The sequence below is a fragment of the Tiliqua scincoides genome, chromosome 3 (genome assembly GCF_035046505.1).
Source record: "Tiliqua scincoides isolate rTilSci1 chromosome 3, rTilSci1.hap2, whole genome shotgun sequence".
NCBI classification, from domain to species: Eukaryota; Metazoa; Chordata; class Lepidosauria; order Squamata; family Scincidae; genus Tiliqua; species Tiliqua scincoides.
In genome coordinates this window covers 174,137,527-174,155,814 of record NC_089823.1, presented here as the reverse complement: position 1 = coordinate 174,155,814, position 18,288 = coordinate 174,137,527, and the positions used below count along the sequence as shown (strand labels likewise).

The window sequence follows — 18,288 nt, the reverse complement described above, 5'->3', positions numbered from 1 at the left end:
AGCACTTCAGTGTGGAGCAGTCCTTTCAACTCCAGGTGAAGCCTACTTTGGTCAAGGCACTGGTGAAGTCCTCATGGATAACCTCCACTGCAGCGGGACTGAATCCTCCATCGTGGAATGCTCCCACAACGGCTGGGGTGTCAGCAACTGTGCCCACAAGGAAGACGCTGGTGTCATCTGCTCTGGTACTTCCAGTTCTTTCCATGTACAGCAATCCCCACATAAAACCCCAACCCTTTCACACAAATGTGGAAGTCATTCTGTATATATCTTTAAGAATGATTACCTTCTCTCTCTCTCTCTCTCTCTCTCTCTCTCTCTCTCTCTCTCTCTCAATCAGAATTGCTTCCAACCAGTACAGAGACTCCTCGTTCATCAGGTAAGCTATGTCTTCCTACTCTTTGCAATCTTCTATTATTCCCCCCACCACCACCATTTGGGCGTACATATTCTCATAGGACTTGTTTCTTTTCTATGGTGTGCCAGACAGTAAACAGTATGTGTGCAGGTGTGTGCGGGTACGGACACATGTACTTAGTGTGAAAAAACCAACAGACACAAAGGTGTGCCAACAGGTTTTAAATATCTAGTATTGATTTCTGGGATTTTTATTCCTTTCCTATTTTTTAAAACCAGAAAGTCCTCCACCCTCCACAGTGAGCAATGCTACAACTGCTGAGTCCTGGATGTTTGAATTTCCTGACTTCCTATCCTTTTCTGCCAAGAGTCATTACTTCACAGTATCTCTAGACACATGTGTGGTTAAAATCTTCACCAACTTTTACAGCATCTTCACCGCTGGGGACAACAGCCAGTTCTTCATCCCTCAGACTGGTAAACGGACAGAACAGATGTCAGGGCCGTGTTGAAGTCTTTCACAGCGGCACCTGGGGAACCGTCTGTGATGACGACTGGGACAAAAATGATGGCCAGGTTGTGTGCAGAGCACTTCAGTGTGGAGCAGTCCTTTCAACTCCAGGTGAAGCCTACTTTGGTCAAGGCACTGGTGAAGTCCTCATGGATAACCTCCACTGCAGCGGGACTGAATCCTCCATCGTGGAATGCTCCCACAACGGCTGGGGTGTCAGCAACTGTGCCCACAAGGAAGACGCTGGTGTCATCTGCTCTGGTACTTCCAGTTCTTTCCATGTACAGCAATCCCCACATAAAACCCCAACCCTTTCACACAAATGTGGAAGTCATTCTGTATATATCTTTAAGAATGATTACCTTCTCTCTCTCTCTCTCTCTCTCTCTCTCTCTCAATCAGAATTGCTTCCAACCAGTACAGAGACTCCTCGTTCATCAGGTAAGCTATGTCTTCCTACTCTTTGCAATCTTCTATTATTCCCCCCACCACCACCATTTGGGCGTACATATTCTCATAGGACTTGTTTCTTTTCTATGGTGTGCCAGACAGTAAACAGTATGTGTGCAGGTGTGTGCGGGTACGGACACATGTACTTAGTGTGAAAAAACCAACAGACACAAAGGTGTGCCAACAGGTTTTAAATATCTAGTATTGATTTCTGGGATTTTTATTCCTTTCCTATTTTTTAAAACCAGAAAGTCCTCCACCCTCCACAGTGAGCAATGCTACAACTGCTGAGTCCTGGATGTTTGAATTTCCTGACTTCCTATCCTTTTCTGCCAAGAGTCATTACTTCACAGTATCTCTAGACACATGTGTGGTTAAAATCTTCACCAACTTTTACAGCATCTTCACCGCTGGGGACAACAGCCAGTTCTTCATCCCTCAGACTGGTAAACGGACAGAACAGATGTCAGGGCCGTGTTGAAGTCTTTCACAGCGGCACCTGGGGAACCGTCTGTGATGACGATTGGGACAAAAATGATGGCCAGGTTGTGTGCAGAGCACTTCAGTGTGGAGCAGTCCTTTCAACTCCAGGTGAAGCCTACTTTGGTCAAGGCACTGGTGAAGTCCTCATGGATAACCTCCACTGCAGCGGGACTGAATCCTCCATCGCGGAATGCTCCCACAACGGCTGGGGTGTCAGCAACTGTGCCCACAAGGAAGACGCTGGTGTCATCTGCTCGGGTACTTCCAGTTCTTTCCATGTACAGCAATCCCCACATAAAACCCCAACCCTTTCACACAAATGTGGAAGTCATTCTGTATATATCTTTAAGAATGATTACCTTCTCTCTCTCTCTCAATCAGAATTGCTTCCAACCAGTACAGAGACTCCTCGTTCATCAGGTAAGCTATGTCTTCCTACTCTTTGCAATCTTCTATTATTCCCCCCACCACCACCATTTGGGCGTACATATTCTCATAGGACTTGTTTCTTTTCTATGGTGTGCCAGACAGTAAACAGTATGTGTGCAGGTGTGTGCGGGTACGGACACATGTACTTAGTGTGAAAAAGCCAACAGACACAAAGGTGTACCAACAGGTTTTAAATATCTAGTATTGATTTCTGGGATTTTTATTCCTTTCCTATTTTTTAAAACCAGAAAGTCCTCCACCCTCCACAGTGAGCAATGCTACAACTGCTGAGTCCTGGATGTTTGAATTTCCTGACTTCCTATCCTTTTCTGCCAAGAGTCATTACTTCACAGTATCTCTAGAGACATGTGTGGTTAAAATCTTCACCAACTTTTACAGCATCTTCACCGCTGGGGACAACAGCCAGTTCTTCATCCCTCAGACTGGTAAACGGACAGAACAGATGTCAGGGCCGTGTTGAAGTCTTTCACAGCGGCACCTGGGGAACCGTCTGTGATGACGACTGGGACAAAAATGATGGCCAGGTTGTGTGCAGAGCACTTCAGTGTGGAGCAGTCCTTTCAACTCCAGGTGAAGCCTACTTTGGTCAAGGCACTGGTGAAGTCCTCATGGATAACCTCCACTGCAGCGGGAATGAATCCTCCATCACGGAATGCTCCCACAACGGCTGGGGTGTCAGCAACTGTGCCCACAAGGAAGACGCTGGTGTCGTCTGCTCGGGTACTTCCAGTTCTTTCCATGTACAGCAGTCCCCACATAAAATCCCAACCCTTTCACACAAATGTGGAAGTCATTCTGTATATATCTTTAAGAATGATTACTCTCTCTCTCTCTCTCTCTCTCTCTCTCTCTCTCTCTCTCTCTCTCTCTCAATCAGAATTGCTTCCAACCAGCACAGAGATTCCTCGTTCATCAGGTAAGCTATGACTTGCTACTCTTTGCAATCTTCTATTATTCCCTCCCCCCACCTTGGGGACACCATACATATTCTCATAGGACTTGTTTCTTTTCTTTGATGTGCCAGACAGTAAACAGTGTGTGTGCGGGCGTGTTCGGGTACAAATACATTTGTTTATTGTGAAAAAGCCAACTGACACAAGCAAGTACCAACAGGTTGTAAATATCTAGTATTGATTTCTGAGATTTTTTATTCCTTTTCTGTCTTTTAAAACCAGAAATTCCTCCACCCTCCACAGTGAAAAATGCTACAACTGGTGAGTCCTGGACGTTTGAATTTTCTGAGTTCCTGTCCATTTCTGCCAAGAGTCATTACTACACAGTATCTCTAGAGACATGTGTGGTTTAGAATCTTCACCAACTTTTACAGAAACCTCTGTGTGTGTTTGTCTGTGTGTCCATGTCCATGTGTTTCTGTGAGCGCATTCGTGCGTTCATGCCTGCATGCCTGTGCATTGAGTTAAATCTGAAAAAGTCAATTAACACAAATATGATCCAATATGCTGTAAATAACTAATATTGCTGGCTGAGTTTTTTCTACCTTTCCTATCTTCTAAAACTAGAAAGCACTCAAACCTCTACAACAGTGAACCCTGCTACAACTAGTGAGTACTGGAGGTCTGAAGCTATGATATCAGAACATAAGAACAGCCCCACTGGATCAAGCCATAGGCCCATCTAGTCCAGCTTCCTGTATCTCACAGCGGCCCACCAAATGCCCCAGGGAGCACACCTGATAACAAGAGACCTCATCCCGGTACCTTCCCTTGCATGTGGCATTCTGACGTAGCCCATTTCTAAAATCAGGAGGTTGCACATGCACATCATGGCTTGTAACCCGTAATGGATTTTTCCTCCAGAAACTTGTCCAATCCCCTTTTAAAGGCGTCCAGGCCAAATGCCATCACCACATCCTGTGGCAAAGAGTTCCACAGACCAACCACACGCTGAGTAAAAAAATATTTTCTTTTGTTTGTCCTAACTCTCCCAATACTCAATTTTAGTGGATGTCCCCTGGTTCTGGTGTTATGTGAGAGTGTAAAGAGCATCTCTCTTTTAGAAATGGGATATGTCAGATGCAAGGGAGGGCACCAGGGTGCAAGTCTCTTGTTGTCTGGTGTGCTCCCTGGGGCATTTGGTGGGGCCGCTGTGAGATACAGGAATCTGGACTAGATGGGCCTATGGCCTGATCCAGTGGGGCTGTTCTTATGTTCTTATGTTCTCTATCCACTCTGTCCATCCCCTGCATAATTTTTTATGTCTCAATCATGTCCCCCCTCAGGTGTCTCTTTTCTAGGCTGAAGAGACCCAAACGCTGTAGCCTTTCCTCATAAGGAAGGTGCTCCAGCCCCGTAATCATCTTAGTTGCTCTCTTTTGTACCTTTTCCATTTCCACTATGCCCTTTTTAAGATGTGGCAACCAGAACTGGACACAATACTCCAGGTGTGGCTTTACTATCGATTTGTACAACAGCATTATAATATTAGCCGTTTTGTTCTCAATACCTTTTCTAATGATCCCAAGCATAGAATTGGCCTTCTTTACTGCCGCCGCATATTGGGTCGACATTTTCATCAACCTGTCCACCACCACCCCAAGATCTCTCTCCTGATCTGTCACAGACAGCTCAGAACCCATCAGCCTATATGTAAAGTTTTTATTTTTTGCCCCAATGTGCATGACCTTACACTTACTGACATTGAAGCGCACCTGCCATTTTGCTGCCCATTCTGCCAGTCTGGAGAGATCCGTCTGGAGCTCCTCACAATCACTTCTGGTCTTCACCACTCGGAAAAGTTTGGTGTCGTCTGCAAACTTAGCCACCTCACTGCTCAACCCTGTCTCCAGGTCATTTATGAAGAGGTTGAAAAGCACCGGTCCCAGGACAGATCCTGGGACTTAGCCTTCTACTCGTATTTGTTTTACTTTAATTATTTATATTTATTTATTTTAATTTGCCTGATGATGTCACTTCCACCATATCACTTCTGGTGGTTCTTGGACAGATTGTCATTCTAAAAAGTGGGTCCCAGTGCTAAAAGTTTGAGAACTGCTCCAATAAGATGTTAGTAAATTGACACCCTGGGGGTGTTTGACACCACTAGTGACCAAAATCACAAAAATCACAGTTTGGAGGAATAATACCATCATATTATATATCAATCAATGCGTAATTTCATGCAGAATGTGTTCTATCTTTGTTCTACCAAAAGGTATAAACAAAAAACCAGTGGGGGCAGAGTGATGGTACATCACCACGCCCACCATCTGGGGTGTTGCCCACTGCATGGGGGAGTGATGCGCTGGCATCCCACACAGGGTGACGCAAACCCTAGTGACTGTATATTAGCGAACTGACTGTATATTAGCACAATTGCATATGCTTGGAGAGAGCTTGGCTCTGGGGAAATCATTTTAGCCCTGGTAAGTGCCTGCCTAGGTCCAAGTGCAACCAGCATGCCCTTAGATCTTGTTCAGATCCCAATCCTGAGCTGCCCAGCACGCGAGGCTGCCATGGCACCAAAATGGCTGCTGCAGTATCCAGCATGCAACCGGGCAGCTGGGAAGGGGACTTTTGTCCCCTTCCCCCAAGGAAGCGAAGCAGCCCCGCAACAGGGCTACTCATTCTGTGGCAGCTCTGGAGCTGCCGCAGAATTGGAGAGTCCCATTTTGGACTGCACAGTCCCCACAGGGCTCAGGATCCAGATACAATAAGCTATATTATTATTATTATTATTAGAAAGATTGAGCAAAATTTGCCTCCTTGGAAGATGCTAAAACCTCCAGGTTTAAATGTTTAGTAGATGAATCTTTCTTCCAGTCTCACCCTCTGCTCCCATAGAGGAAAGGCAGGCTTTTAAATAATCTTTTTAATCTTTTTAATAACTAATAATATCTTCAGGATTATTCAGTTATTCAGCTTATCTTCAGGATGTTACAAATAGTACTTAGCTATATCTTTCTTTAATATAACAGTACATTTATTTTTCAATATTAATTTTGTATGTCTAGTTCCTGTGTCAAGCACCAAGCATTCAACCACTGCAGGTGAGTGGCTCAAGGATGTGATTCATTAAGAACTTTGATTCAACTAACAGCCCAATTGTATCCTCACTGCTTCAGCAGCTGCTATGGGTCAATTCATACCTGTGCCAGCTCAATCACTTGTGCAAGTTTCTTTTGATCCTTGAAGACAGATTAGGCCAAGGAAGGGTGTTAGGACTTGGTATGCAACACCCCTGCACCCTCCTCCCTCCCAGGCCTGATCTGCCCTCTTCCCCACCCCCGTCACGACCCTGTTCCAACCACCCCCACCCCATTCAACCTCCTCCCCATCTCCCTTCAACCCCCTGTGCCAGCTTACCTGGGCCGGTAGACCTTTGGTCATCTGTCAGCATGTGGGAAGCAGCCCCCAGCTTCCCCACCAGCAGGCCTGCAGCACTCCCTGATGGAAGTTGCTTTGCAACTGCCGTAGTTACTAGTTATGGCAACGGGGAGGGGGATTGGAACATGAGTAAATAAAATATAGAGTGGAATCTGTGCCAGCTGCCATGCTGGCCTGGGATAGGATGGGGCCATTGGATTAATTTTAAATTTTTAATAATTGAATCTTCCTTCTTTTGTCCCCTCTTAATATGTATGTACCAGTGTCATATGGATTATTTCCAGAACGTTAACAAGTTGTGTTTAAATCTCTCTCTTTTTTAATATAATGGTACATTTGTTTTTCAATATTAATTTTCTATTTCTAGTTCCTCTGTTAAGCACCAAACATCCAATCATTGCAGTTCAGTAGCTCCAGCATGTGATTCATTAAGTAGTTAACCATTTATTGGAAAATACCATTCCTTGACAGCCTGCTGTCTGTGTTCAGTCAGAACTAGATTTTTAACAGCAATTGCACCATCTCCAGTCCAGGGTTTGCCTCCAGCCTGGAAGGAAGGAGTGTGTGTTGAGGAGGGGAGGGGAACAGCTGCAAGAGGCAAGCATGCAATTAGAATCCTGCATTGCAGTCAAATATAGAGTTCTGCGCTTAGGGCACAATCCTAACCAGGTCTACTCAGAAGTCAGTCCTATTTTGTTCAATGGGGCTTACTCTCAGGAAAGTATGGTTAGGATTGCAGCCTTAGCTGATTACTGCTGATTTCTGTTCTCTCACTTCCTGATTGTAATGGTGCTGAATTATGATAAACTGCTATAACTTCTGTCATTGGACATAATTTTCTTGGTACAGAGGAAGCCTCTTCTATTAAATTATATTACATAATATCACTTCAAGGCACAATTCTGAATTCAGGGAAATTCTACTAACTCTTTCATTTATCTCTCCCCCACCCCCGCACCTTATTTTTCAAGGAACAACCCTGAAGTCTCCTTCTTCAACTAGTAAGAATCATCTCATCTTTTCCTTAATATAATACAGTACTCAGTCTTAATTTCCAGGAGGCAGGGGTCTTCTTGAGCCATTAATTGACACCCATGCTTGTATGCATCTGCAGCCCCCTCCTGAGCGAAGAATGTAGTGTGTAAACACTATGTGCAAAAGGGTCAAGGCATGATCTTAGAGCTTTCCAAATGTGGAAACAGAAGTACTTTCTGGAGACCTCCATACGGCTACAGCCTGGATAAATCAGATTCAGCCACCTATCTCCCTGACAGTGAATGAGACTCTGGGCCCAATCCTATGACCCTCCAGTGCTGGCACTGGGTGTCATAAACATGCCATACAGTACGTTTACTGCACCCTGTGAAGAGGGAGCACTGGTGCAGGCCCAGCACTGGACAGATGCTGTCTGGAGCAAGGCAAAAGCTCTGGGCAGCAGTAAAGGCCTTTCCAGCAGAGCCCTGGTTCGCCAGTTCCTATCTGCCACGTCAGGCTGCAAAACCTGACACAAAGGTTTTCAGGTCTCACTTCCGGTGGCTGAAGTAGTCACCATTTTGGTGCCCAGCAGCGCCAGCAGGGATAGAATTGGCTATCCAAGTATATTCTTAGATAGCTTTATAGAAAGAGCAGCAACATTGATGCCTGCTAGTGTCCAAGATGCACACCAGTATTAACAAATTTAACAATCTGGATCCAAGTTAGATTTGACTATTGAACATCCAGATATATTTTGTATGGCCATCCAAATGCTCGTATCAGTTCCTGCTATCATCAATGAAGCACCTTTGGTCAATACACTGCTAGGTTTTGAGTGAAGTGAAAATGTATTTACAGTAAAGTTTCTCTTACTCTTCTTTCTTTCCTCTTTTTTTGCAAGAACCATCCTTTGTCAGGACAACTACCTCTCCAAGTGGTAAGGGCAATCTCATCTTCTCCATAATATAATGCTGAAGCCTAATTCCAGATACGAAGATGTTATGGGGAAAGTTCCTTGTGGACAAATTTAAAGTCCGTGAAATCTAGCTTCTGCAGAATTTACTAATGGCAATCAATGCTTTTCTTTTGTCTTACTAAGAAGGGGCTGTGCAGCTTGTCAATGGAAAACACAGATGCGAGGGACGGATTGAAATTTTTCACAATGGAAGATGGGGAACGGTCTGTGATGATGCGTGGGACATGAATGATGCACGTGTTGTGTGCAATCAACTTAGATGTGGACAACCACTTTTAGCACCAGGAAATGCTAGATTTGGCTCAGGCTCAGGCGATATTTTTATGGATGAAGTATCCTGCAGGGGAAATGAACGTACTTTGGATCAATGCCCCCACAGAGGCTGGAGAATACACAATTGTGCCCGGAGTGAAGCTGCTGGCGTTGTCTGCTCAGGTACTCTGGCACTGCTGAATGATAAATCTGCTGTAGTCTAAAAGCCTAATCCTACCTAAGTTCTCCCTTCCAATTCTGTTGGAACGGTGGACCATGAGCTACATCCTGCGGGGAGGGACAGTCCTGGAGGTCAACTCCAGATATGGGAACATTTATTCCCTTGCCCAAAGTAAGGCACTGCTGCCTCACTTGGACCTATGGCAGCGATTTAGCTGGTATGACTCTGAATGGACCTGGAATGGCAGATTGAGGCTGGGAACAGAGACAGGATAATGGTGGCACAGCTACCGCTGATACCACCCCCTTCCCAGTCATGATCCGCCCTCCTCTTTGCCACATTAGCCCCCCTCTGTCCTCCCTCCTGCACCCCATGCTGACATCAGCACCAGGGATCGTTGTGAGGCTGCTGGTGCAAGGCTGCTTGCCACTTTTTGAAGCAAAGGGATTTCTGAATTTGATTTTGGGATGGTGGTTATTGTTGTTGTTGAACAATATTTATACACCACTTTTCAACAAAAAAAGTTAGCAAAGCAATTTACAGTCCAAGTCAAATAACTAAATGGCTCCCTGTCCCAAAAGGGCTCGCAATCTAAGATGCCAAAGAACACCGGCAGGCAGCCACTAGAAAAGACACTGTGTTGGGGTGAAAGGGGCAGTTACTCTGCTTTTGCTAAATAAAAGAGGACGCCACCTGCAAAAGTGCTTCTTGCCCAGTTAGCAGGGGACATAGCATATTCCTAGATTATTTGTTTGTTTGTTTGTTTGTTTGTTTGTTTGTTTGTTTGTTTGTTTGTTTGTTTGTTTGTTTGTTTGTTTGTTTAAGGATTTCTATTCTGCCTCACTGCCAAGTGCCTTTCACTTGCATAAGGAGGTGCTGAGTGATTTTTGCCAACTCTACTGTCCATGTGGTACCCGTATCTCACAGTATTCCCAAGGTCTGCTGACCTTGGATGAGTGTGTGTGGTGGGAACTGAAGCTCACAGTCGTGCATTTTTTTTTAGTCACGCCCATTGTATGTCATGTCCTTTCATTACCTTTTCTTTGTCTTTTTGACGTGGAATTGTTCCCAAGGGGGTATGTGGAGAAGATGTGACAATCTATGGCATTTGGTGGTTATTCTATACTCACAAAGCCTAGATATTACAACCAAAATCCCACTCTTATTGAGGCAGTAATCAGATTGCTTGCAATATTAATTTCAATCCTTGTTCTTACATCTTAAAGCAATAGTCAAGCAAGGCATTCAGGGAAACCACAGTATTTATTTGTCCTTTTTTTTTCCCTCCGAGAACCAAATAAGGAACCTCTGCCTCCCACTGGTAAGTGGCATTTCATCGCTGTAATAATACTACTAAACTATGGCTTTCAATATGCATTTTAGAATATGCTTCTTACACAAGAATTGTCAAGTGGTAGCCCACAAATGCAGGAAGTATGTAAGCTGCATAGAGTGTGGTCTGCCAGTGGCAACATTTTCTGCCTTCACTGGAAACACTGAATGTAGTATGCCAGAAATATCAATTCTATACATTTCTTTGTCTTCCAGTCCAACTCTCTGTCACTGTATTGCTCACAGCAAGTTTTGTGTGGAGGTTGCCATATGACATTGTTAAATATGGAGTGAGACATGTTCTCTATATGTGCAGACTGGGGCCAGTGTGTTATGCTGAGAGTCAGTGAACCCAATCTAGCTCTAGTTCTGGACAACTCAGTTGTGTGTAAAGAAATTGGAAGACCAGATGGGGAAGAGTGTTCCCTTTCACATCAGGAAATACAACAGTCAATGACCAATTAGAGTATGCAGACGTATGCATGTATCAAAAACATGCACTCTGATTGGTGTGATTAGGGTAGTCCTATTTGCTCAGCAATCTGAGCAATCAGTTGGGTCCTTCTTAATCCCAAATCCAAACTGCCTCTTTTGGCTGTTTTTACTCACATGATCTTGACTTAGGAACAATTTTCAAATGATGACTGCATCACTGCTACCTAAAGGCATTAAGTATATAGCCTGTAGGCATGCATGTGTTGGAGAGGCCATGGAAAGGTCGTTCTGTCCGTAAATTGGATCTTACATGTGTAATGTTTGCATGCCTCTACCGTGTCTGGCTGGTCCAAATAGGGCCGATGTGCATACGTGGTGTGCAGAGGAGCTGATGAATTAGCTCATAGGTCTTGATATGTGATACTTTCTGTGTGGAGTATGGAAAAGTGCTTTTTGGAGAGCTTCATATGGCTATGGGAGATACCAGCAGCATGTAAATATATGTGATGGGTTCACTGTATAGAATTTGCTTTACCAATGGCAATCAGTGCTTTTCTTTTGACTTTCTAAGAAGGGGCTGTGCAGCTTGTCAATGGAAGTCACAACTGCGAGGGACGGATTGAAGTGTTTCACAATGGAAGATGGGGGACAGTCTGCGATGATGCGTGGGACATGAATGATGCAAGTGTTGTATGCAGACAACTTGGATGTGGAGAGGCTGTCTCAGCACCAGGGAAAGCTCACTTTGGTCCTGGCGTGGTCCCTGTTTCTCTGGATGATGTAAACTGCAATGGGAAAGAACGTACCTTGTCTGAGTGCATCCACAGAGGGTGGGGAATACACAACTGCCTCCATAGAGAAGATGCTGGTGTTGTCTGCTCAGGTACTCTTGTTTTGCTGTATGATGAATCTGTTTCGGCACAATGCTATGCATGTTTACTCAGACATTGGTGCTACTATGTTCATGGAGCTCACTCCCAGTTAAGTATTCTGCCAACACTGGGTGGAACATTCTGAGACTGTGAACTGTTTGGCAGTTATGACTGTCCATTGTTGGAGGTCTTTAAACAGACACTCATCTATTGGGGATATTGTACCTGGGGACAATCTGCAGTGGCAGGCCGCTGTACTCAATGATCCTGTATGTCTCTTCCAACTCTATGACTCAAAGTATGCATAGGATTGCAGCCTTAGTGTCTAAATGATTCATTAGGAGGTAACAACTTTTTTATGGTGACAAATTTTTGCAAACGACAGTACAAATGTATCCATCCATAAATCTTTAATTTATGACACTTTGAGATCAATGCCAGAAATGACTTTTTGAGCATCCTACTTTTAGAAAATGATTCCAGGGAAACATCTGCACTTGAACTGGAACCTGGACAACCTATGCTAAGTTGTATGACCCGTGATTTGCACATTTTATGAAGAGGCTTCAGGTACCCCAAAGCTAAAAGCAGCAGATTGAGACAGGATGTGGTCAAAACGACTGCTTATTAGAATTAATCCTTCGATCATTTGTCTATTCGTTATAACTTTTTTTTTCCACTCCACTTTATATGTTCAATGCAGCTTAGAAAATTATTAGAATTCATCAAAACATAATGAAGCTGCAAATGCTAAAATATGAAAAGGAAAGCCAGGAACAAATCCAACAAGTCCAAGATATTCTGGGAAGACTGTTTAAGAAGAAATAATTTGCACATTTTCCTAAATGTGAGCAGGGACCACCCTGGACAACATAGGCTACAACTGACTACAATTGGGCTACATATACCATCGCGATTGTGGGGGGGCGGGGCGCGGACACCCCACCATAGTACAATTGCATGCCGAAGTTCCAGATTCATTATCTGACATACATGCATAAGGATGTCAGTGATCAAAGCTTTGGTAAGGATCTCTGCTTGAGATGTTGGGCAGCTGCTTCTTGCAGATTCAGCACTGGAATAGGTGGATTAATGATCTGATATTGTATAAAACCACTTCCTGTTTTCCTCTCCCTGCTTAGATCACTCTCCTCTCCCACTAAACATGTGCCAGGCCTAACCATTTGACCTCGTTTCAAGTTGCACAGCTTATATGGAGAAGTGATCTTTGAGATATTCCAGGTCCAATCTGTTAGGACTTCCCAAGTCCTTAACAGCAATGTTTGTGCATAGACTGGAATATATGCAACTATCAAAGTGATTGTCATTGATTTCTGTTCTGACTCAGATTACTATCTGAGCCAGAAAAGGCAACTCAGGGACATAATATTTACCTTGTATTTAAATCAGAGCTTTCTGATTCACCAGGACACATATTTTTACATCAGGAAAACAATAATAAATTGAGCAAAATATATCACTAATGGAAAATTTGTCTGTAATTGATGATGTGCACCTCACCTTAATACGGCACTAAGTTCTGGTTGTGAGTATGCAGATATTGTAAAATGGGTTTCTTATGCAGGAATTTACCTATATGTAGTCTAAAATATATGCAGATGGCATGCAACTTGTGATTTACCCTAATATTATTGCAGAATTTATACTTTTAAAAGCAGGAAGTAATTTCATTTACATTTTTTTGAACAGCATTTCTTCCTCGACCTACCACGAAGCTGCCCACTATAACTGGTAATAATTTACATTTGTATGAAATAGAAATTGTTGATACAGTCAAGTCATCACTGTTTAACTTATATCCTTTTGTATCTCTGTAGATCAATACAATTTAAATGAATTTATATTAGTACGGAGATAATGGCTCAGAATCAAACTAGATGTGATGATACTTACGGCTGCTTTCAACAGCAGCAACTCTGTATCTTGTCCCCTCCTGTCCTTCCATAACCATTAGAATATATTCTCTCATGTTCTGGTAGCATGAACTTCTGTTTCCCTCTCCATACTCCCAGTTTCCTCCTGGTTTTGCGGAAATGCAGCGCGATTGCTGTGCTTTTATTTTTTAAACTTCAGGGAGCCCTGCAGATGCTCGCACAGGGCTCCCCACACCCCAGGGAGGCTGCTGCAGGGACTTGTAAATACATGCCAGTCCTTAGCGACCCGATCCTGGGGATTACGTCGCTGCCTTCCCCCCCACCCGCTGCCTCCCCTCCTCCCCACAAGGACTTACTGCAGTCCTCAAAGTCCCTGCAAGTTTGAAAACCACAGGTTTAAACTGTAAACCACAGGTTTAAACTTATATCATAAATGTTTATCTCAATGATATTAAACCCACCATTTCAGAGACACTGCTTTGAAGGCCTTGGCAGCTGTTAGGGAGAGAAACTGTTGGAATTGTAAGACTAAAACTCCTTCAACAAATCCCCTCTTTGAAGTACAGGGATTTCTGAATTAGAGTTTTTCCTAGAGATATAGAGCATATTCCTGTTTTTACTTTAGTATTTAAGAATTTCTCTTCTACATCATTGCCAAGTGTGCAAGGCAGCACTTTCATTTCCATAAGGATGTACTGTGTGATCTTAGATCTTATATATCTCATAAAATATAACCAATAGCCAAGCAAGTAATTCATGGAAACCACCGTATTTATTTACTTATTTGTCCCCCTTTTGCCCCCAAGAACCACCTCAGAAACCTCCTACGACCACTGGTAAGTGGCAGTGAGGCTAGAAGAGGCTAGAATGTTAAAACAAAATTCCAATCATATTGATGTAGAACTCATATTGCTTGCAATATGAATTTTAATCTGTATTCTTGCATCTTAAAGCAAAAGCCGAACAAGGCATTCATGGAAACCACAATATTTATTTGTCCCCTTTTCCCTCCTCCAAGAACCACCGAAGAAACCTCCTTCTCCCTCTGGTAAGTGGCATCTTATCTCCATAATAATACAGGTACTACTAAACTATGGCTTTCAGTATTTAGACTTTGTGAAATATCTTTCTTATGCAAGAATTAGAGTATGAACTGCCAGCAACAGCATTTTGCTGCCTTCACTGGGAATACTGAGTACAGAATACCCAGAAATATCCATTCTGTGCAACATTCTTTGTCTTCCAGCCCATCTCACTGTCGTTGTGTTGCTCATAGTAAGTCTTGAGGCTGGCATATTGACATTGTTAAATCACGAGTGGAATTTGATCCCTATATCTCTATACTGAGACCTATATGTCATGCTGAGGGCCCAATTGTATCCTTTCCCTCCACTGCCGATGCAACCATGATTTTGGAGTGTATGCTACATCCTGCAGGGTTGGGTGGTTGCAGTCTCAGATATCTCTTCCAGGTAACATTTGTTCACTTACCTGGGGATAGCCTCCTGCACCAGAACAGGTTTACTTGGATCTGTGTCAGTGATTTTGTGGCGAAAACCTGAGTGGACCCAAGAAGGCCGGTCAAGGCTTGGTTGAGATAGAATATTGGTGACACCATTTGTACCAGTACCGAGAGCCCCTTCCAGCCCTCTTTCCACCCCCACCCCAGTTGCGCCCTGCCCTGTCTCCTAACCATTCCTCCCCCACCCTGCCCCTTCCTGCATTCCAGCCCCCCCACCCCCACCCATAAATCATAGATCTCCCATACTGGATTGGGGCATATAATTGTATTTCATAAAAGCCTGCAAGTGCGAAAAAGCTGCTCTCTGACTTAGGTGTTTAGGATCTTCAGCATTCCCAGCAATCAGTCAAGACCTTCCAAATCCAAACTACCCCTTTTGGCTCTTCTTGCTCATATGCCCTAAACTTAGGGAACAATTTCCACGTGATAATTTCCATATGACAATGACTGAATCAGTGCCACCTAAAGGCATTAAGTATATAGCCTATAGGCACCATGTGCATTGGGCATCACATGTTAAGGCTATTTTGTCCATAATTTGGCTCATTCATGCATAATGCTTGCATTCCGCTACAGTGTCCAGTTGGGCTATACAGGGCTGGTGTGCATATGCTGTGTGTAGAGGATCTGAAGAATTAGCTCATAGCTTTTAAGATTTTTGGAATGCTTCATGTGACTATGGGAAGTACCAGCACCAGTACCATATGTGTTATATGATGGGTACACTGTATAGGATTTGCTTTACAAATGGCAATCAATGCTTTTCTTTTGACTTTCTTAAGAAGGGGCTGTGCAGCTTGTCAATGGAAAAGACAGCTGCGAGGGACGGATTGAAGTGTTTCACAATGGAAGATGGGGGACGGTCTGTGATGATGGATGGGACATGAAAGATGCCCGTGTTGTGTGCAATCAACTTAAATGTGGAGAACCACTTTCAGCACTCGGAGATGCTCACTTTGGCCCAGGCCCAGGGAATATTTTAATGGATGAAGTATCCTGCGCTGGGAACGAACGTACTTTGGACCAATGCCCCCACAGAGGCTGGGGAATACACAATTGTGCCCGGAGTGAAGCTGCTGGCGTTGTCTGCTCAGGTACTCTTGGACTGCTGAATGATCTGTTAGAGTCTAAATCAGAGGTGCCCAAACCCCGGCCCTGGGGCCACTTGCGGCCCTTGAGGCCTCTCAATGTGGCCCTCAGGGAACCTCTAGTCTCCAATGAGCCTTTGGCCCTCTGGAGATTTGTTGGAGCCCACACTGACCTGACACAACTGCTCTCAGCATGAGGGTGACTATTTGACCTCTCACATGAGCTGTGGGATGAGAGTTCCCTCCACGACTTGCTGTTTCACGTCTGTGATGCAGTAGCGGCAGCAAAGGAAAGGCCAACCTTGCTTTGTGCAAGGTCTTTTATAGGCCTTGAGTTATTGCAAGACCTTCATTCATTCATATAAGATCATCTTTAATATATTCATTTATGTAAACTTATTTAAATTTATTCAAATTTAAAATGTAAATTAATTCTTGCCCCCCCGACACAGTGTCAGAGAGGCAATGTAGCCCTCCTGCCAAAAACTTTGGGCACCCCTGGTCTAAATGATTGATGTTGGAAACAGTAAATTTTTAAATTGATATAAATATACGGCAAATTTAACATATAAACCAATTGTTCCTTCCCTGTGGGCCCTATCCTATGCATTCCCCCCATCACCACTGATTCAGGTGCGCAAAAACTTGTCCTGCATGCTGTGAAGGAGGGGCAGTCCAGGAGGTCTCCTCTGGGTAAGAGAATAAATATTCTCTTTATAAATAAAGAATAAAGAGAATAAGGAGAATAAATAAATATAAATATTCTCTTACCCAAGGTTAAATCTCTGTGGTGCAGAGTAGTCTGTTCATTCCTGTGCAAGCCAAATTGAGGGCACAGGTCTGTGTAGACATAGGCCATGGGATCGGGTCCAGGAAGGAGGCTAGGATTTGGCAGTTGCTGCTACCATCAAGCCCAACCCCATACCAGAGTCGATCCACCCTTTTCCTGTCCCCATCAACATCCCATTCTCAGCCATGGGTCTCCTCGGACCTGCACCATCTCTTTAGCTGGCACAGGTCCAAGGAGGCAAAGGGGGCATGTTGGCTGGCTCCAGAGGGGATAGCCTCAAGTCGCTTGTGCTGGGTACTACCTGTTCCCACATGACATCACCACCCTGACACTGGTTAAGTCAATGGGGTGAGTGGAACTGAGTGAGGGATGAGAAGGTTGAAGTGGATTGGGGGATGGTCAGGGGCATGTCAGAGGCAGGAGGCTGTAAAGCGTATGCCTAAAGCCATAGGACATATAGTATAAATATTATTTATTTCCTGATGAATGTATATCCTGCCTCATTGCCAAGTCCTCAAGGCAGTAATTTCAGTTGTATAACAAGGGGCAAGTGATTCCTGCCAACCTCAGTGTCCATTAGCAATATATCACAGTACTTACAAAGTCCCCTGATCCTTGGGATTGACTTTGGGTGTATATGCTGAGAGCTGAAGCCTCATTCCAATTCCTTGTGCTTCTTTGGAACCAACTAATAATATCAACTATTATTGTTGATAATATTATTATTGACATAGATATTACCAACTATGTAATATCCTTTCATTTCTTATTCTTTTTTTCTGGAAGAATCTGCGATTCCAACTATCACATTAGTATATTTTGAAATTTAGCTCTGAAAATATCATAACTGATCTAGTAAATGTTCTATCTGAGACTGAACTGACATGTAAAATGTAGTTGCTTGGATAACTTGTGCAGTTACTGGATCATAAATGAAACTTACAGTATGTATTGTTCTTATTTATTTTGATTTCTTTTTATTTGCTGCAATCTCTCTTTCTTGTATTTGATGGATGTTCCTGTTAGTAGAGCTGTGGAAAAAAATAGCTCATTCACAGCAGAGTTACAGAAAGTGCTTAATATACTTATTGCAAAATAAAAGAAGCTACTGGTCAGGACTGCTTAGGCCAGTATTTCTAAACTATGGATCAGGACCCACTAGGTGGGTTGTGAACCAATTTCAGTTGGGTCCCCATTCATTTCAATATTTTATTTTTAATATATTAGACTTGATGCTACCATGGTATGTGACTCCATTTGGGGATATCTGTATTTTTAACAGGTTACTCTGTATGTGATTTTAACAGTCAATGGGACTTACTCTTGGGTGAGTGTGGGTAGGATTGCAGCCTAGCATTGCTAAAAATGTTCCTTTG

General features: G+C 43.6%; 1 protein-coding gene across 1 annotated transcript; it reads left to right on the top strand.

The window, feature by feature from the left end:
- Nucleotides 1–73: 73 nt before the first annotated feature.
- On the top strand, nucleotides 74–17,742 carry LOC136645206 (deleted in malignant brain tumors 1 protein-like). The gene is made up of 9 exons (XM_066621444.1): nucleotides 74–185; nucleotides 788–1,154; nucleotides 1,761–2,059; nucleotides 2,329–2,331; nucleotides 2,654–2,980; nucleotides 8,672–8,980; nucleotides 11,320–11,628; nucleotides 15,820–16,128; nucleotides 17,699–17,742. The coding sequence occupies exons 1-9, from the start codon at nucleotides 74–76 to the stop codon at nucleotides 17,740–17,742; spliced, it is 2,079 nt and encodes a 692-aa protein (XP_066477541.1).
- The last annotated feature ends 546 nt before the right edge of the window (nucleotides 17,743–18,288 follow it).